Source organism: Tursiops truncatus, chromosome 7 (assembly GCF_011762595.2).
Source record: "Tursiops truncatus isolate mTurTru1 chromosome 7, mTurTru1.mat.Y, whole genome shotgun sequence".
NCBI classification, from domain to species: Eukaryota; Metazoa; Chordata; class Mammalia; order Artiodactyla; family Delphinidae; genus Tursiops; species Tursiops truncatus.
Window position 1 is genome coordinate 71,138,779 of NC_047040.1, and position 21,254 is coordinate 71,160,032.

The window sequence follows — 21,254 nt, forward strand, 5'->3', positions numbered from 1 at the left end:
GCGATCGTCAGCCTGGAACGTCAGCCTCTCCCTTGCTTCTCAGCGCTGACGATCCAGGACCACAAAGTCACATTTCTGCAAGAGAGTCTAGCCGGGAAGCTGAGCTGATGTCCCACGCTGATAACATCGACAGTCTCTCCCTTACAGTACCAACCACACATCAGGAATGCCCTGGGAGTAGACTGAGGACACTCACATTCAGTACTTTTTTAAGGGAAACAGACAAGCTTCTTTCTTATCTAGACGTTTATAGCCTGACCTTACTGATTCATTCCTATCTATAAACTCATAAAGGCAAAGAGGCAGAAAGATGATCTTGGCTTTCCATTCCTTCCCTCTTCTTTACCACTCATGCTCTTTGGCACCTTTCTTTGGTTGTCATTCTACACAGCTATTGTGACTGACACTTTCTTTTATACAATGTGAACAACAACAGCAACAAAACAACTGCATTGTTTTTATTTTCCAGTAAAAAAACAAAAAAAAGTTTCTTTGCTTGGCAGTTAACTTCTTAATGAAAGCGGGGCAACATTTGCAGGTTAAGTGAAGCAAATCTCCAAATTGGCTGTGTTAGGACATTGCAGGTATAATATATTATACAGCAAACATGCTTAAGCAGTTCATACTTTCATTAACTCTGGTACCTGAAATGGGGACATGTGCATTTCCAATGTAAACAAAGTAAGAAAATCAATATCAATATTCACTCAGTGGTTGCTCACTATCCAAGGTGTCAGAACTTCTCTGTCACTGTGCCTGGACATATGCCAAGAGAAGCACGGGTGCAAGGTTAGACTCACTTGAATAGAATTTAATATAAAATGTCATTTCAAGGTATTTCTTCTATTATTTTTCTATTTTATCTTCTCTGTAAACATGATTCAATCTTCTTTGAAAAATTTTTTTATTTAACCATAGTTGATTTACAATGTTGTGTTAGTTTTAGGTGTTCAGCTTCAGATTCTTTTCCATTATAGGTTATTACTAGATATTGAATATAGTTCCATGTGCTATACGGTAAATCCTTGTTGTTTTCTATTTTATACATAGTCGTGTGTGTATGTTAATTCCAACTTCCTAATGTATCTCTCCCCTTCCCCTTTCCCCTTTGGTAACCAGAAGTTTGTTTTCTTTGTCAAACATAATTCAATCTTAAATCTGGTTTATAAGACGTGAAATTAATAGTCCAAGTAGTTTGAATTTGAGAAATCGGGTAGAGTGATCCCCTTGGTGTTTGTTAGTTTTGAGGTGAAACCGTTCTATTTATTCTTTCATGCACTTATTTATCAAATAGGTATTAAGTACTTACTATAAGCCAGGAATCATGTTAGGCCATAGACATACAGTGATACTGAAACAGTTACAGTTCCTGCTGTCACAGCTGCTGAGCATCTACTGGGAAAGACAGAACATTTTAAAAAGTAATTATAACGATATCTGGGCTAACAGTCACAATAAGGGATAGAGAGGGTGCAGTGGAACACTATGGCAGGAGATAAAGCTACCAGACTAGCTCGGGCGGCCATCAGCGGGATGCACAGAGGTGTAGAGCCTTCAAGGGCTTTCGCAATCTCAAGCAGCCCCACTGCAAAACCACTCCAAGTAAATATATAACCCAGATACGTGCAGTGTGCTTGCAGTGCAAAGACCACTCCCAGGTAAGACTGCTACCCCTGCTCCACGTAGATTGCTGCTCCTAAACCCTTCCAGCAGAGGAATTCAGAAGCTTCCACTACAAGGGAACTAACTGATAAGGATCAGGGAAGGCTTGCCTAAGAAAGTGCTGTTTCAGCTGAGAGTTGGTGAGGCATGGTGGGCGTGGGGAATGTTTCCAGCGCTTAGAGGAGCACACCTTTCCTGGGCCAGCACAATGTGTGCCCACAGTAAGAAAACTTGCAGCTTCGGGTTACTCCAAACACTATCCATCTGTAAAGTGATTGTCAGCACGAGATTAATTCAGGGTCTAAGTTTACTTTCCTGTGTAGACATCATTAGAGTAGCTTAATTCCTGGGCTATGTTCTTGGAAATACACTTTTCTATAAGTAGCAATCCTTTATTTAAAAACCTGCATTAATGAGGATCCAGGCTGTAGTCCTCAGCTTTCGAAAATACCCCTATCAAGGCTTGGACGCATTCACAGAAAAGTGAATCTTTAAAATAGTCATTCAGGACATATGAGAATTCTTGGAATTCTTGTTAAAACACAGACCATTTCTATTAAGAAAGTCACACTTTGTCTAGTACCATAAACCCTTCCCAGGAAAATGTTTAATGAAAATATAGCTAAATCAAATACCAAAATAATTGGGTTTTTTGTTGTTGTTGGGGGAAAAAAAATTTTAATCTAACCAATCAGAAGCAATCAGTACAGATGAATGAGGATAGTAGCTATTATCAAGGCTGGCTCATGGAACGCTGATTACTGAATGGAATTCAGAATAAAGGAGTTTCCTCTTGGACATCACCCAACCATCTTTCTGAAAGTAACGAAACACAATATCCTCTCTGAGACACTCCTATAGCCAGAACCATAGTAACAGCATTAAAGCAACAACCCAGCTGCGTATCTATTTTCCACCAACACAAACTGATCAACTCTGTTGAATAATGTTCACAGGAGCTGCATTGAATGCTACCTGTCTGCGGATGGCCAGGCCGGAGAAGACTGTGTTGACAAATGCAAATTAGCTGGTGCGACCATCAACGAAGAAGAAGGTTCTACTTGTTTGAAATTGCTTTCCTTTCCTTTGCACAGTTTTGGAGAGGCAGAAATTCGGTGGAGGGCTCTTCAGTAGCTCGACCTCATTTGTACTAGGGTGTTAATTCACTCGCATTCATTTCTAAGAGTAAATGCATTCCAGAAGGCTAAAGACTTGATGGTTTGGGAGACAAGCAATTTAAAGTCCCGGCTATGCTATTTGCTGTGTTGCAAATTCATCTCTGCTTAACACATGCAATTGGAGAGAATTCCAGAATGCTATATTTTTTTGAATTAGAAGAGTGGAAAATTGAAGAAATAGCTAAATGTTAACCTCCTAACCTGAAATCATCCTCTATCGTCCGATTACCTTATTTCACGATAGGACAAAGTAAGGTATAATATGGGTTTTCTGACAGCAACTCTCAGACACCAGGCAGTTTCTGGTTAGTGGCCATTTTTCCTGCCCTCCCCTGCATATGCTTTTACTCCCAGCTTTCCAAACATAGGCATTACATGGTCATCCTTAATTCCCCGTTGCCTTGGTCCCAAACTACGAGAAGGGCCTGTTACCTTTAACTGCTAAGCAAACTCTGCTCTTGCTTCCACCTGCCATTTTTGAAGTTACTTACTTAAAATCAGATTCTTTCTAATGGCAAGATGTTATCTCAAATCTGTAAATTGGTTGTATTTTTAGCTGGCAATGCATTTAAAAAATAACTTGTGAACTTTAAAACAAAGCCGATGACTGACTTCTCCCAAAGGGACCATCTGGGGGATTTGTTTTTCCATCATCACAAACTCCCTGCCTTACCCCTGCTGCTCAGGTAGGAACGTTGTTCTGCACGCCTCAGAGGCACCGCCACGGTGCATCTCAGGAGGAGTGGGATAACAGACGACCATTTATGACACTCTAGGATATGTATCTTGAATAGACAAAGCTAGAATACAGAAATTAATCCATTTCCAAAGTGAAATAAGTTAGTGATATTTATATTGTTTTGAAACTTACCAACACTGTTTTAAAATTGAGGTTTCTGACTGTGCACAGTTAAATAACCCTGTGTGGAGGGGCGTGATTAGTGCTCATGAAACCCCTTGCCTGTGCTTTTCTGGTGCCTCAGATAAATATGCCGAATAACCATAAATTGGACAAGACGGTATGTACCTTACACTAATACCGAAGGTGAGATGCAGTAGAAGCACCGAGTAAAGTGGGATTTGTAGCCTGTCCACATTAGTAACTAGAACAAAATCTCAGCATATCCTTCTGGCTTCATTTCACAGCACACAGTTGGGATATTTACCAAGTGTTTTAAAGAAATGACTAAAAATTGCAGAAAATGCCCTGCAAATGACTAGAACTGAATTGACTAGCAGCGTGAGAAATCTAATGTGCTGAGGGGAAAAAAGAAGTAAACCTTGGAAACATGTAAATCATGAACAGGGAATTACTATATTTAAATACACAGTTTTCTGAGTATAGGTTATCATAAATGCTTGGATTTGAGAGGAAGACAAGATTCTCAAGTGGCATTTAAAATTTTTGCATTATTTTTCTTGTATAATTGACTAAATTACCTTCAAAATAGGGGACTACAACTATTTCTAGCTCAGAAATCAAAAATAATAATTGGATTACCAGTACCGTTTAAAGCACTAATCTTGATGAATTCGAGAGAAAAACTATCTTTGTCAGCCTGTGAATTAAAAAAGTCACTCTTCTAATGGGCCTTTTTATAAGTCCTATTTCAAGTTACTCGTCCAGTTATGTTATTGATCATATTATCTTGAAATTATCACAACATCTTTGCTCTTCCATGGGGTCTTTTATCAGCCCATTCTCCCCCTAATAAGGACATGGAGAGTAAAGTAAGATAACCATAAACTTCATAATCTGAATAAATTATTCCTCACCTGTGCTATGGTGACTTGTGTGAGTATTTCTAAGGACATATGGTTTAACTTTATTCACTCCATTTTACTGAAGTAGAAGTTTTTAATTTACCCCAATATTCATGTACTCAGAGCATTGTTACTCAAAGTGTGTTCCATGGAACACTAGTTCTGAAAGTGTTCAATGGACAAAAGCACCCATGGTCATATAAACTTTGTAAATGGGAAGCTAAGCTTTTTGTTTTTTTTTGCAAGACTGAGAGTTGTCTTGTATATTAAATTAAATGTGCATTGTGAATTTGCAGGAGAAGCAAAGGGAGGAATTAGAGTAAGGAGGGATTCTCAAACTTATTTGACCACAGAACTCTTTTTTTCCCCCCCTTGGGAAACTGTTTTCTCTGAGAACTACTGCCTCAGCCTCAAAGGCGAGGTCTTAAACACATGGTTATCTTGATTCAATGGTGCAGACAGTTTATATTTTCCACATCTTTTCTGGACCTTCCCAGACCCCAGCCTTTTCACCTCCATTCTCACATTTCTTCCTTTTCTAAGTATGATTTCATGGACTGCCTGAGATCTTATTTTCATCGTATTATTCTAGAACAGCACTGCTAGCACTCATAAAATTGGGTAAAAAAGAAAGGTCCATTTCTAATGAACCAACAAAAGAAAACCTTAGCAGCTAATTATGCAAATCTCCAGCCCAAGCTGGACCTTTTCACTGCACATTCAATAATGCATTTTAATACCCAAACACTACAAAACAGGCTAAATCTAGAGTCATAACAGTCATGCAAAGGAGTGGTGAAGTAATTAAAGCAAGAAGGGAGTCGTGACTCAAAGGTCATATTAGCGGTTCCATTAAAACTTTAAAAATCCTGGCCAAGTAAATTAAGCCTCCCTGTGCTTCAGTGTAGCTCTTTAAGGGAAAATAAAAAAGCAGGATTAATATTACTGAAAGGAGTATTATGAGCTGTCCACATATTTTCTACCTGAGAATAAAATGTTCCATTAAGTAAGTTTGAGAGGAACAGGGCGGGTGTCCACTGTCACGGCAGAGACGGGGAGGGAAGGAAAAGAACTCTCCAAAACAAAAAAAAAAAGCATATTCCCGGAGACTTCATGAATCCTTGCTAACTGGGTGGTTTGGTAGGAGAATGTGTGGTGGAGGTCATCTAAAAATGACCAAAGTATGAATTATATATACAGTGAAATGTATTTGATTAGTGAAATGTCACAAATTTCACTAATCAAATGCTGCCCAGAGGTGCCCAAACCTCTTCATCAGAATCACCTCGTTAAAAATACCGTTAACAATTCACTAAAATGCAAACTCCTGTCCAAACCACGGACTTCTCAACTCAGAAGAGCCAGGGTGGGTCCCTGGAATCCATCACTGCAGAACTCTGAGGTGATTTAGATGATGGTAAACATTTAGGACCAGATGAGAATAATTTGTAATTAGATTTCTTAATATTCCTATGTAAATAGATGCTTCTAATGGATCCAAAGACAGTTTGTTCACTTATATTTATCCTCTGAAATCTTATTAATAATGCCAAATGTTTTACTAGTCCCTGTTGTGATAGATAATACAGGCATGCTTCTTACAGACTCTGGCATGAGATGTTTAACTTATAAATTAAATGCAAAAACAACTTAATTTTCTATCTTGCTATGGCGATAGCATTGTTGAACCAAAAAATAGACTATTACTTAATTTTTCTTTGTTAGAATCAGAGGAACACATGTAGATTCTGTTTTATTAAAATCTTTTTATGTTGAAGCTAATGAGAAAAGTTATAGGTCTAACAAGACTATGTCCAAGATTATCTGGGACAGTCCCAGTTTTGTATTCTGACCCACTGTGTCATAATATACTAATTTTGGATCATATGTCTTAAAATTTTAGGATAAGAGCAAAAGGTCATTCTATTTACAGGTTTCTGAAAAAAAGTGTTTGTAACAGTATCATTAAAAAAGTCTCTAACTTAGAAGATAAGAGAACTTTAAGCAAGTTTTTTGTTTTTTTAATTAGAAAACTCCTATGTAATTTTGGCATAGGTACCAGATCACTAAAATGGCTCATAAATAGTATTAGCATCTTAGACTGACCATTTTACTGTATTATCAATTTCGGTCATGACATTCATTTTCTGCTTCTTGCCTAAGCTCAACATTTTTCTTCTACTTGGAAAAGATTTGAGGAAAACTGAATTTTTTTTAATTGAGAAAAGGGCTATACTGAGTGGTAGGCCCACTGTCATCCTGGTCTCCTTTTATTCTGGGATTTACCTTTATCCTGGTGGTCCCTGAGCTACGTAACACTTCACTTTCCATTTCCTCATATTAATTTATATTTACTGTTTTGACAATACGTGGCCAACAATCTTGACTATGCCATTGCGGGAAAGACCCCTTTAGAAATGCCACTATCAGTTTGGACTGTGTAGTCCCTTTCTGAAATATAATCTCAGCTTCCTCCCAGATGCTGTCAGCCAAGGAGAACGTATAGCTTCCTCATTACCATAATCAGAGCCATCCTATTCCTAAGACAGCTAAGGGTACCTGCCTTGAAGTACTTCATTCTACTGAAATCCTCCCACCATCATTTTGATGGGTGCATTCGATGGTCAGTCCTGACTGACCACACCTGGAACTGTTCTTCTGGAACAGGAGTAGAAACTAAAACCTCAGTGGATAGGGAAAATTCTATGTCTTTTCTATTCCTATTCTGTAATGTTGAAAATTCCTATTTGTATAATAAAACTCAGTGCCACTTTGCTTTAAAAAAAATCTCTTTTGGAATCTCATTTAACCTAATGAATGACTCTTTTATCTACAGATTTCTCAAAGGATAGTTCTGTTTCCTGTTCTCTGCGAGGAGAAAATGAATGTCTTATTACATTCCTAATAACTACAGATAACGAAGGGAAAACCATCATTCACAGCATTAATGAGAAAGGTGGGTGACATGCCTTCCCTTGCCAATGGTAAGAGATGTTACATGGGAGAGGAGAAAACAACCAGAAAGTTGCTCTGGGTAGCTTGCCAGGAAAGACATTTCCAAATTTTGATGGAGTGCCTCTACTTTCCCAGTGACTGAAAGATACCTGTTGAAAGGTTTGATATGTTCCAACGCCTCTTATTAAGACCAAAGAACAAGAGAAGTGTTTTTGTACCAATCCCTGAAAGCTGGCTGATGAATTGTAGAAAGGTGGACCAATTAAATGCAATGAAAGCAAAAGGTATGTTTTTAGGAAAGACTGACAGGGAAGAGAAGCATAGCAGTCTAAGAGAACGAGCTTTTTTTTTTTTGCGGTTCGCGGGCCTCTCACTGTTGTGGCCTCTCCCGTTGCGGAGCATAGACTCCGGACGCGCAGGCTCAGCGGCCATGGCTCACGGGCCCAGCCGCTCCGCGGCATGGGGGATCTTCCCGGACCAGGACACAAACCCGTGTCCCCCGCATCGGCAGGCGGACTCTCAGACACCAGGGAAGCCTGAGAATGAGCTTTGACTCAGGCAAACCTTGGCTCAAATCCTGCTCCACTACTTCCTTGACTTCTGGAAGATAATTGTCTCTCTGAGTCTCTATTTCCTCATCTGTAAAATGGGAAAAATAACAGTACTTTCTTCTAAGGGTTGATTCAATGATTAAATGAAATAATGCATGTAAAATATGTACCAGTTCATAACCTACCTAATGGGTCTTTAAATGATAATGCTGAGTCGGAAAGATGTGAACAGACAAGGAAGGAAGGAAGTGATCTGTAAAGGAAGTCAGAGTCTGTGAGTTGCTTCTGTGAGTTTTTCTCCTTACCAATTCATGGAGTCAGCTTGGGACTCAGGAAACCCTCACATAAAAATCTCATCTTCAGTGAAGGGGAGAGAGAAACTTGTAGCAGGTAGAAAAGAAATTAGTGGGGAAGGTATTGATACTTTTGTTGAGAAGTTCTTAACTTTTAGTAAGTTTCACCGGGGGAGCTTGTTAAACCGCCAGCCTCCTGAGTCAGCAGGCTGGATGTGTGGCCCAGGACTCTGCATTTTAACACTTCTCCAGGCGCCTCTGATACAGGTGGCTTCCAGACCTCCTCTGAGTGACTCTGCCCTAAAAGCCCTGGCCGCCTTCTTAGATGCGCACAGGTGCCTCACCTTTTCTGTCTTCAGTTAATGATGTGTCCCTAAACCTTCCTGGCAGAAATGACAGCTGCATTAAATCAGACCTCTCCAGATCTTGTCAGCAGCCTCCTCCTCCTTCCCTCAAAAGCTTGAGGCCTAAGTTCCGGCCCAGACCATAGCAGCAAGGGCAGGCTAGAAGACAGATGTGTTCTGTTGTGTGTGCTGGTTTATCGGTGGGCTGACAAAGTATTAAGTCCTGAATTTGAAACCAAGAGTACCAAGCTGCCATCACTTAAGAGTGTGAAAAGCAATGACAAAATTACCAAAAAGTAAGTTCAAGACGTTATGAACTAACCAAGCAAACACGATTAGAAAAGTATCACATTGCAGTGCTGAGGGTCAGGGAGGGAGGGGTCGGCACAATGCAAGAGACAAGTGTATGATGGTGACCATGCCACTCAGGTGGGCAGAGTGCACCAGGAGACTTGCTCTTGAAAAGCTTCTGTAAATTGACTTCTTTGAAATGCATATGTAAAGGACGTTGTAGAGGTCATTAGTTAAGAAAATCTAAGGTGAATCCTGCTGTACGAGGAAGAAATACTTTACAGTACGAAAACCGGCCTCCTCATTACGTATTTTATTAAGTCAAATTCTTCAACTACACCCCCATCTTCTGTCTGTGACCATGGCAGTGGCTTTAGCCACTGAAATCAAAGCCATTCCTTATAATATTGATTCTCCTGAAAATATTGATTCTCCTGAAATCAAAGCCATTCCTTATAATATTGATTCCATTGGAGAAGCAAGTTCCAAACAAAAATGAACTTCCAGAGTAAGTTCTGTTTTTAATACAGGGGGTTTTGTATCTAGATGGTTTCATTTTGATTTTTTTTTCTTGTGAAACATTTTGGTTGATAAATGCTTGCTCATTACTGAACTGTTGGGTTTTTCTTCTTTATTCATCCACACAATATGAGTGGTACATCAACATGCCATCTTTCTGAGAGCCCTCAGATGCCCTGATATCTTTTTATTAAAGCTTTTTATTCTCCCTATGCTTTTGTAGCAGGGAATAGTGAGGGGAAAATGACCTCCCAGAAGTTTAACAGGAGTCACCTGACGGCTTCAAGGATGCTTCTTTCCTGGTAAATGTTCGAGCTCCTTGATAGGCCCGGAGCTTCCAGGGGCCCTGAGGACAGAGCCCGTCCCCAGGAATCTGTAGTCCCCTCTCACAGCTTTAAGACCAGAGGATCCCACGGTAGCCGGTTGGAGGCAAGGAGAGAAAAGAGGCAAAATGAGAAAGGAGGATCTGAAGGTTAAGGATGCCCAGTATTCTTCAAACAAATAGAAAAAAAAAAAAACACCCAGTGAAGGGTCACCATCAGTGTGTGTGTGAACATAGGGAGAGCTTCACTCATCTTTTTTCCTTTTGGAGGAAATTTCAGCCACATTCCTGAGAGCCACAGTCAGTGAATGATAGTTGGGGAGCCTTCCTAGCAGGGATATGGGTGTGGATGTTACACCCACAGTTTCCAACTTGGAGATTCCAAGCCCTTGAGGTCTTGAGGATAGAAAAGCGAGAAGGGTGCATTTGTTGTAATAATAATAATAATAATAATAATAACAGCAGCTCTCATTTATTGAGCCCTTACTAATACCATATATCAGGTGTTATGCTATATGTTTTACATGTATTGGTTCATTTAACACCCTCAACAACCATATAAAGCAGGTATTGCTATTATTTCCATTTTGCAGGTAAGGAAATTGAGAAGTTAATAATTTGCTAGGTCCTGCAGCAATTAAGTACCAGCCCTGATTGGGGATCTCCGGCAGTTTGGCCCAGAGCCCGTGCTCTTAACTACTGTGCTATACTGCCTCTCACTGGCTGTACAAGCATCATAAATATCTGAATCCCCCAAATAGGTCAGATCAGCACTCTCCCATGTCAGAAATGTTATGCAAACCACGTTGTAATTTTAAAGTTTCTAGTAACCACATTAAAAAACATAAAATAATTTTAATAATGTTTTCTTTAATCCATTGCATCCAAAATATTGCTATTTCAGTGTACAATCAATATAAAATTATTAACGAGATATTTTACTTTTTTCATATCAAGTCTTCAACATCTGTGTGTATTTCACACTTAACACAAAACCTAATTCTGAAAAGTCACATTTCTAGTGACTATTGAGCAATAGCCACATGTGGTAGCGCAACCAGATTGGCAGCATTAGAAACTCAGCGCCTTAGAATTAGGCGCAGCGCTGACCCAGACTCGATAGGCAACCCTGGACGGAGCACAGTGATGGAGAAAGCATCTTGCCCCACCTACAAATGTCTTTAGTGAGAGCATCTCAAGAAATACTAAAGAGAGTATGGAAAGTGGAAATTTCTGTTGTGTAATACCTGCTCTGGAGCTTGGGCCAAAATCCTTTCTTGAGAAATGTTTAATTCCCAATGACTCTAAGTTCTTAAAATAATTATCTCCACCAGGCCATGGCTGTTTCTCCATCATTTATTTCCTACTGGAGAGCTCTCCTAATTTATGTTCTGACTGCAGGGTCTCAGCAAGCTTCATCTTGCTTCGAGCAGGAACATCCTATGCCCCACCCCAGACATTTCAGTCAAAGATGTAGCCAGTATACATTCTCATTGACACAGGCCTGCCACTTTCTTTGCAGGAGTGTTGCTAACTTATTAGAAGCAGCCATGGTTCATTTGCTATGCTAGAAACAGTCTTTAGATCTTCATACTGTAGTACCTATTTTATTAGCTCCTTTACTTATTTCTGCATAATCTCCTTAAATGGTTTTTTGGCCAAAGCACAAAAGTGTGTGAGGCCAGGCATCATGCTGTTAGGGGGCCATTAATTCCGCTCAAATTCAGATCAGCTATAGATCTTACCTTGAAAGCGGCATGACTAGTCCTGTGTGTATAACCCTCCTTTTTAAATATCTAAAAGCAATAAGAGTTAGGATAAACTGAGCATGATTCATTTCCTCCCAAGTTACCATGGATTTGCCTCACTTCTTGCAGAGGGAAACAGATATTTAATGATAATTTCTGTGTGGGATTTTTTTTCTCCCATGAAAGCAAAGGGGGAGCTTAATTATAATGTTTCATTAAGAAATGTATCATCTCCCAGGCATATTGCAAGTATTATTAGTCATTCTGCTGTCAATGAGAGAAGGTACTGAGTAATTGCAAAATTATATTACTATCATCAATAGAGTCAAAATAACATTTCATAGAATGTTCAAGTAGAAAGGATTATACAGAACACCTAATTCCTCAAACTTCCCTGAAGATAAGAATCACTTGGGATACTTTTAATAATAAAAAATTTACGGCTCCATCTAGACCCACCGAATCAGAATCTCAGGGGTTCGGTCCAGCAATTTCAGGGGTGGGTTTAATAAGCATGAGCACCTGGGCTTAAATTTATCAGGAAGTTAAGGAAACACTAAACTCCCACAACTTTGTTTTACAGATGAGGGCACTGGGGCTCAGGGAGATGGAGGGACTTGATGGTTTCAGGCAGCTACTGTCCATCAGATGGGAATGGAACCCATCTCTCCTGAACCCAGTCCAGAAATTTTCCAGGACACCAGGGCACTGCATTAGACTTGAAATAAAACTGAAAGCCATGATTGTCTTCTGTCTATATATTAAAAAGCCCAAGTAGTGTATTTCCCAGGGGTAGGCTGTATTTAATATTGAGTATAATCTCAATATTAGTATTGAGTATAATCAATACTCAAAATTGAGTATAATCTCCTATACGGTTCAAGAAAATTCATGAAAAAGTAAGTGTGTGTGTGTGTTTGTGTGAACACGTTCCATTTCTGCTTTATCATATACCCAGAAGAGACCATCTTTAGTAAACTATAGTCTTTTTATTGATCCTTTAAATATTCCATGGGTGTTAATTGTCACTGTTTTGAATTCGAATTCTTTTTGAGTCAGCCATTCAAGTATCTATCCATTTGCTTTGAATAACCAAACTCTTACTTTATCTTTTGTTCTACTTTGAATGAATAGGGCTACCCTTCAACAAGTAACTCTTTTTTTTTTTTTTTTTCTAATTCAGCGAAACAAAAGGTGTTACAAAAGGAGAAAAAGTATGGTTGGAAATTTTCATGAGAAGTGTTTTCACTACATCAGAACATTAATTGTACCACTTTCTTAATATAATTTTCTTTGCTTCCACAGACTGTCCAAAACCTCCGAATATTCCCATGATCATGTTGGGGGTTTCGCTGGCTATTCTTCTCATTGGAGTCGTCCTACTGTGCATTTGGAAGCTGCTGGTGTCATTTCACGATCGGAAAGAAGTTGCCAAATTTGAAACAGAAAGGTCAAAGGCCAAGTGGCAAACGGTATGTGCACACTTAGGGGCTACTCCTTTTCCTGTGTAAAAGATGGGATGTCGGCTTTCTTCTGAGCTGGGAGAGTTAGAACGTCATGCTCTTTCTCTACTCCTCTCATCACGTCCCCAACAGCTTATTTCTGTTCTGCTTTGGGGACAAAGGGACCTCTGTCCATTATCTGGGACCCAGATAGCCCTCACGGCATACATTTGTCTCTCAGTGCAATGAGGATTTCCCCTACTCTGAAGCGTCTCGTGAAACTCCTTATACTGTATAGCTACTTAGAAACATCAAGGAAATGCCTTCTATTTTTTACCACCAGGAGGATCCCGCAGGTCCCATTTGATAAAGTATAGGTGCTGTATCTAGATATTTCCATAACTCGGTTGTTAGAGCTAATGGAATAATGTTCATGAGTAGTATGACCGTTCATGCCAATTTCCGTGGAAATACTTATTACTCATAATAAGTTACAAAGTCAAGAAGGCTTTTTAAATACTGTCCAGTTAGTTTTTCTGAAAAACATAAATTTTAAACAGCTACCTGAAAAAAAACCCCCAAAGTATCAACTTTTAAATATATGTACTCAATAAATGTAATTTATGTGTCTCCTCTTCACAGTAGGCAAACACAAAACAGGACTCCGATTTTCTGTGTTTCTTTTCCACAGGAGAGATAATTCCATTTCTAGAGGCCCACAGAAACAATTTCATGGTTTTAATTTCATCTCTCTCTCTCTAATGGTGTGTCCAGCTATCTGATAGCAATTATCTTACATTGCTGATTCTAAAAACAGCGATATCACTGGAGGCAATACAGGCAAATACAAAGCTCCTTTGGGTTCATCTCCCCAAGTAAATTGATGTTAACACTTTTTGCTCTAGGTCTATAATATCTTCAATACCTAAAGCAAATGGAATGTTCTGTTTTGGATAAATTTATCTTGATAAGGAATGTTTATATCTTGTGCAGTTATTTTGAAACAACTATAATATATGGTGCAGCACAATGGACAATGAAAGCTTTTATCTACTTTATCTTCCCATTAAAAATGCCTTTAGACAGAACAACCAAATGCAATGTATGGATCTTGTTTTGATCCTGATTTGAACACTCTAATATATATTTTTGGACAACTGGAAAAAAGTTAATACAGACTGGTTATTAGACTGATAGCTAGGAATTATGGTTAATTCAATTAGGTATGATAATGGCATGAGGCTTTGCTAGAAAATAATTAAGGTTTATAATGAAAAAGGAGTGAAGGCTGGGCTTGCTTTTAAATAATTCAGCCAAAAGAGAGAGAGAGAGGGATAGTTAAGCAAGTGTGGCAAAATCTTCATAACTATTGAATCTGGGTCTACAGAGGTTCCTGATACAGCCTTCCTCCTCTTCTGTGTGTGTGTGGAGTTTTCCTGATTAAACAAAACCCTTAGGAATGTCAAGTGAGGATTTGCGGTGAGGATATAAGGTATCCGTCTCTAACGAGGTAAAAATGTAACCTGACAGGTTTGGTGACTTAGAACCTAGTGCTATGAGGCCAAAGTGTTGGAGCAATTAACTTCACCTGACCCCCTGGCCACAGATGCTGTTATTAACTCTCATCCGCTGCCTGGCAGAGGTCAGAAGGCAACCAGGCAAAACAATCTGATTAGTGTGTACTCGTCAATCCCAAACTCCCAATCTATTCCTCCCCTACCCCACCCTTTCCCCTGGTAACCATAAGGTACACACTACTATAGATAAAACAGATCACCAACAAGGACCTACTGTATAGCGCAGGGAACTCGGCTCAATATTCTGTAATAACCTAAATGGGAAAAGAATTTGAAAAAGAAGCAAGCAAACAGACAAAAAACAATGTGATTCAGTTGGCGCAAAACACGATAGCAGCAGTTAGTCCAACAACCCCCAGCCCAGTGAAGTAGTCTTGACACTTTCGAATGTAAGAAAACTGAGGCTCAGAGAGGTTAAGAGACTTCCCAAACTGTTGGTCCATAGTGGAGCTAAAATCCTAATTGCAGCCTCTTCTTCCAAGCACAGCCTTGACCCTCCTAGAAGGAAGAGGCAGGTGTTCGCAAACAAGCGCTTGGGCAATTATGTGATGTGTATCTACTAACCAGCATATTTTCATGTTCTCCTACAAAGGCATGAATACTGACAAATGATTAATATCTTTAAAATAACATTTTAATTAACAGTTAATTTCCCCTAAAACATGAATTGTTTTCCCTCAGGATGTAGAACATGACTGAAATTCAAATGCTGAATTTTTGCTGTCTCTTCACCTAAAATAGAACAAAAATATGCATTAAACAGATAAAAGCATAAAAGAAAAATATTATTCCCTGTTAAATTGAGTTTCTTTGAATAACAAGCGTTTGATGTTCTGGACTAGATAATGACTGGGTCATAATTATTCACTTGGATGCAAAAGAGGTTTAATTCAAATAACTCAATTCAAATTTCACTAATATGTCCTATTGGAAAAAAAAGAATATTGCTCAGTGCATCCATTTTGGGGTCCTCGATTTGATTTTGTTTTTATCTAAAACCTGTTTCTTCTTGAAGAACTGAATTTGGTCTTCAAACCCCTGGGGATCTCCGGGGACAGTAGTGGGACCTCTGACCCCTAGCCCCCCATTAGACTCTAAAGGTGACAGAGCTCAGGATGCGAAAGAGCTTTGTCCTTGCCTCCTGAAACATTTCCTTCATCGTAGCTATGAAGAAAGGTTACCTTTTATTATGCTTTTAGATATTCTTTATGAAAACACAAAGGGAAGATATTTAAATCCATTTTTAATTCAACATTTTTTCTAGGATGACAAGTCATTAACTAGAGGCAAAAATGTTCAGTCTGACATTCGTTGCAGTCATGGATTGATTTTGTACTGTGCTGAGCAAATCAGGTCTGCGTTTGGCAGTTAGGCAATCATTAAGGGAGCTGTGGGTCGTGACAGAGAGCTTTCTTAATACCACTTTTTCAAGCTCTAAAAATGTGCCATTGCCTTTGTAAAATCCACAGCCTAAATTAGCAACCCCCAGACTCCTGGGGGAATCAGCCTGGTCACCCCAGATGGCTGGGGGAAACCTGACCTTGTCTAAATAGTGCAGGAGTGCAGACCCACCCGAAATGGAGCCAGACCTGAACCTGTGTCTCAGCTGGAAATCCTAGGTAGGGAGGTTGCCACCTACGTGGCACTAGAGGAGGCTGGTGGGACATTGCCACACTTTCACCTGCCAACAAAATCCTGTTTGAGCTCATTCTCCTAAGTTCTGATCATCAGCTGAGGACAGGAAAAAACACTACTGCCCCCTGACAATGTATACTTGCTGTTCCCCACTTTTAAGCTTCCACCTTACCCTCCTACTGTGGTGGGATCTGCTTCATCCCTCAACCCTATTAGCATGCCCAGGCCCTATAACTAGCTTCTTAAGAGATGCTCCCCCCACCACTAATATTGTAGACCTTGATAAACAAAGTTGCTTCAAAACACAGAATGAAAACTGCATAATCAAAATTCAACATTCAACTAAATGTCCGCAAAATAGCATTGTGTATTCAGTCAATTGCAACTCAAGGCACCTCCTTTGTCGTGCATATAAATTATTTTTAGTGTGGGATGTTTGACGTGATCTGGGATGGGGCCCACAACAGAACTCCTAGTCCTACAAAGATCTTCCCTGACCCTGCTCACAGACTATTTACTCTTAACCGAGTGTCCTTTCTGTTTCCTAAGTCCCTCTATTCCTCCAGGACAGTACCCCACCCATCATTCCCAGCCTGCACATTTTACTTTTTCCATCTTTCCTCTTCAGTTGAGTCCTTTATTCTTCTGTAGCCAACTTAAACTTAATAGCTTGCAATCTCTTAAATTTAATAGAATTCTACTCATGATTTTTGTTTGTAAACAAGACTCCACTTGCATCTAAGACCACATAAGTCTGCCCTACACCCTCCAAATCTCAAGTTCTTATTGTAGTAGGACTAAGTAAGGACTGTAGGGTCCTTATGATTATCCAGGCTGACCTCAGGAGTAGAAGCAATATGGTGACTTGGCCTTCACTCATCATCCACCACCAGGTAACCTCTTCTATTTTTGCCTTCATTACTGAGATAGCATCTCTCTCCAAAGGCACATGGACAAAGGTAACGTGTTACTCAGTTAGAGGTCAGGCCACTGACTCTGGGCAATGTAGAAACAGGTGCAGGTGTGGTTCCTCCTCACAATGAAGACACTGTAGCGAATCCAAGGGCAACAAGTGGGAGAGGCCAGGGAATGGTTTTCAGTTTTATTCAGTTCCTCTGAGAGGCAAGAGAAATGTACTGAGGAGACAAGTACAATTGTGTTTTTTTCAAACCTATGCCTAGAAATTGCTACCATCTCTGCAGTTCATGGGATAAGGAGACCAATGTATAACATTTAGTAATTTGGAAGGTTAGAGGTGGTACCCAGACTCCATAATACTCAGAAATGGGCTTGGAAATGTTGAGTCCCAAAGCCCTGGGGGGAGATATCTTTAGTACCCTCTCTAGGACCTAAAAGAAAAGGAAATTCCAAATGTGAAGAAGAGTTATAAGTAAGTACTAATAAGGAGAGGCAGCATTTATTAAACACTTACTATGTGCCAGGCACCTGCTGAAGTACGTTACCTCGTCAACCTTGGGAAATGGGAGGGAAGAAACTGCTCCTCACCCAGACATTGTTCCTGCCTGGAACAATGAAACCAAAGGAGAGAAGTGGGAGGATCAGGCTGGGCATTTCTCCAAACACCTAGAGAGCTTTGGTCCTTCTGGTCCTGGTGACGGCACCTGGAAACACATCTACAGCCAAACAGCACAACTGAATTATCCAGGCTTTGGCACACAACCTTTCTATTGCCGCAAGGGCAAAGCTGTCTTGCCCAACCTGCCTTGGGACCTGTACTCCTTCATGAGCCCAGCGTCCCCCATGTCAGTCTCTTGTGACTCCCTCCTTCCCACACTGTTATTCTCTAGTAAGGAAAAGCCACTGAATTCTTTTACTATCCACATCAGGTGTTTGCTGTCCTGGGGATCTTTCTCTGCTTCTCTCAAGCAGCTAGCTGTCACTCTTCCTGAATTTTGGTCTCATTTTAGCAAGATTATTTGTGCCCTTGTTTGATGCCTCTCACCAGCAACACATTTCTTAAAGGCGGATACTATGTCGTTCATCTTTGTGTGCTTCTACCAGTTCACTTTTCCCACTTTTATTTTTTACATTTCACTTTTGGGTCCCCTATTGGTTCATTCTATTCATTCAATAAATTCCGAGTGCCTACTGTGAGCTAGCTTTCAGCTCTGATAAAACGGCAGTGACCAAAACAGCCAAAGTCTTGTTTTCTATCCACGATTTAGTGCATTTCCAAAAAGGGTGAGATTTCTAGGTTGCACGCATAGGACTGGTTCTTCATAATAAAAAAAATAAAGATGTATACATTTTTAAATGCTAAAATTATGACATATCAGATTAATCAAAACTATTCAAATGCCTTTCAAGATTGAGCCTGACTCTCAACTTCCAATCTGTTATACACAATGAAATTATTTAGCTATATTAAAACCATGTAATAACATAATATACATACTTTCATTTGGACCTTTTTTTTTTTTAGGGAACCAATCCACTGTACAGAGGCTCCACCAGTACCTTTAAAAATGTAACCTATAAACACAGGGAAAAACAAAAGGTAGACCTTTCCACGGATGGATAGAACTACTTTACGCACGGAAAAAGTCTGTTTCACTGATATGAAATGTTAATGCACTATTTAATTTTTCTTTCTTTGTTGTTTCAAAATGAGGTTGGTTTAAGATAATAATAGGTCATTTGGAGATCTGTCATTCTCTGTGTGAAGGTTAGAGACTATGTTGGCAGGTTCAAAATAATCAAGAAGAGAAATATCCTTAAAAAAGGGGTGACTTTGGGGATCATTTCAGGAATACTAACTCTGTTGCATTAATGCCTCAAAAAATCATCAAAATAATTCATGGGGGCCTGATTTGCATTTAAAAAATGTTTGAAATTAGAATCTCATTTCTTGCAGGAATACCTGACGTCTTTGTCTCAGCAAAGTCTCAAAGTCCATATGCTCACATTATATACTCACACTTGCCAATGAATTCTAAACTTTTAGTAAATCTGCCCTTTCCTAAAGGAGGATTTTTTTTTAATTTATGAAAAAATGAGATGCTGACTTTTATTTCAGCCGTAGGATGCAATTCTTCCAAAAATATCCCACGTGTAAGAATGAAAATGAAGTGTTAATAATTTCTGCGGATTTGAATGTACCCAAAAGTCAAGTATTTTATTTTACAGATGAAGAAGAAGTAATTTATAAATTAGGAAGTCACCAGTAAAAAACAAAAATAACAAGCCTATCATTAGATTATGTTTAATTACCTGAAAATAAACTTCTATACTCAGTTTCCCTATTGACCCTGAGTTTTCAAACTATTACTCCTTCTGTATTTCTCAACCCATTTTACTCAGTTTCACAATCATGTAAACCCTGTAAATGTCATGTGAAAGTTTTAATTTCTTGTTAAAAAATTTACTGTAAATGGTTAGATAGCTTATTCAAAAAGAGCTCCAATAATATACAAAAGGACCATGGGTTAAACAGAATAAAATTGTTAGTGGTTTTAAATCAAACACATCAAGAGTACACAAGTCTCTCATGAGTAATAGGCTTATTTAAATCTATATTCTTTTCTCATTTGCATAACACAGCTTGCACATTTCAGTTGCATATGGTGAATATGTTACTTTAAAAAGTAAGATTTTTACTTGCAAAATACATGTGGGTAATTAGGGATCCATAGGTTAATTGAAGAGATGAACTCTGTAGAATATTATTTTTTATAGTTAATACTGTTTTACAAAACACTTTCATCTCATTTGATCCTCACAAGGAAACTAAGCCTCAGAGAGTGGGTAGAACTGGTCCAGAACTGAGGTCTTCTAGGTCCAAGCCATTGCTTCTTCCCACAGGGTGAGACTGACTCTTGTCAGTGAAATGATAGAAAGATTTTGTTAAGTAAGTGATAACTACCATTTGTTTGATAATGTAGTGACTAAGCAAATAGCACTTAAACTACTGGAATGTAGGTGAGGTCTTGTGCTTTTGTGCAATGTTTATTACCTTTGAGTAAATTGTAATGTGAAGCCTTTTACTAGGTGAGTACTTCATTAGGTAATGGAGGCTTCATGTTTATCCACTGAACTGGCACAGATTAATCTACAGTAAGTCTCTTCAATTCTATCAGTTAGCTTGATACACATTTGATCACTTGGAGACTTTTCTTTCAGGCTTCTAAATAACTCAGGTAAATTAGACACTTGGGTAGTATACAGTTATACTAAAAGGATTACTAATCACTTGGGAAACCTGAAGGGCTGATGTACCCATACGTTCCTGACTGAAGCTCAGGGTCAGTGGGAAATCTAGAGCAAGAAGGAAGTTGCAATACCAATGACACAATAGTGGTATTCATCTCTACATGTGATATTTTTGTATTATTACTGGAATGGGATTTTAGAATATATAAATTTCCTTTGTGTATATATTGGGGAAGGTAGAAAAGAATCTGCTATTTCTCTGAATACTGTTTTGACCCAAGGCTGGACCTTGAAAAGGCCAAAACATTAACAGTAGTACTTCTGTTCACTGAAGAGTTATGTTACGTGATGATAAAATGGGTTTTTTGTAAGTTGTTTTATTGTATTTTGTGTTGACATTAATAAACATGGTAATTTAAACAATGAACCTTAGATGAATGGTAATTCCTTTTATTTACGTGACACAAAACCCTCTTCTTGGATTTCTGGATCCCTGGGTGACCTGTTCTGACCGCCTTGCTGGTCTCAGTCTGGGGCCAAAGAGAAGAGCAGAAAGAGGCAGCCACCAAAGGCAGGAGACAGCAGGGCATGGGCTGTAATTTGCTGCATGTTTACAATACTGAAATCACTAGGTTTTTAAACAGGCCTGGACATTACCTCACATTTTGTAAAATGAAGTTCTTTAGGGTAAGTGTTTTGGGCTGAACTGTGATTCTCACCCCAGAATTCACATTCTGAAGTATTAACCTTTAGTACCTCAGAATATGACTGCATTTGGAGATAAGAAATTTAAAGAGGTAATT

The 21,254-nt window shown here is 39.1% G+C and overlaps 1 protein-coding gene across 1 annotated transcript in view; it reads left to right on the forward strand.

Annotated features, from left to right (window-relative positions):
- Nucleotides 1–20,878, forward strand: part of ITGB6 (integrin subunit beta 6) — a 70,072-nt gene extending 49,194 nt beyond the window's left edge. The window contains exons 13-16 of the mRNA XM_004313630.4: nt 2,619–2,716; nt 7,441–7,560; nt 12,933–13,099; nt 18,725–20,878. Coding sequence (XP_004313678.3) covers nt 2,619–2,716; nt 7,441–7,560; nt 12,933–13,099; nt 18,725–18,823 — 484 coding nt within the window. The 3' untranslated portion in view covers nt 18,824–20,878. The remainder of the gene's footprint in view (nt 1–2,618; nt 2,717–7,440; nt 7,561–12,932; nt 13,100–18,724) is intronic.
- The last annotated feature ends 376 nt before the right edge of the window (nt 20,879–21,254 follow it).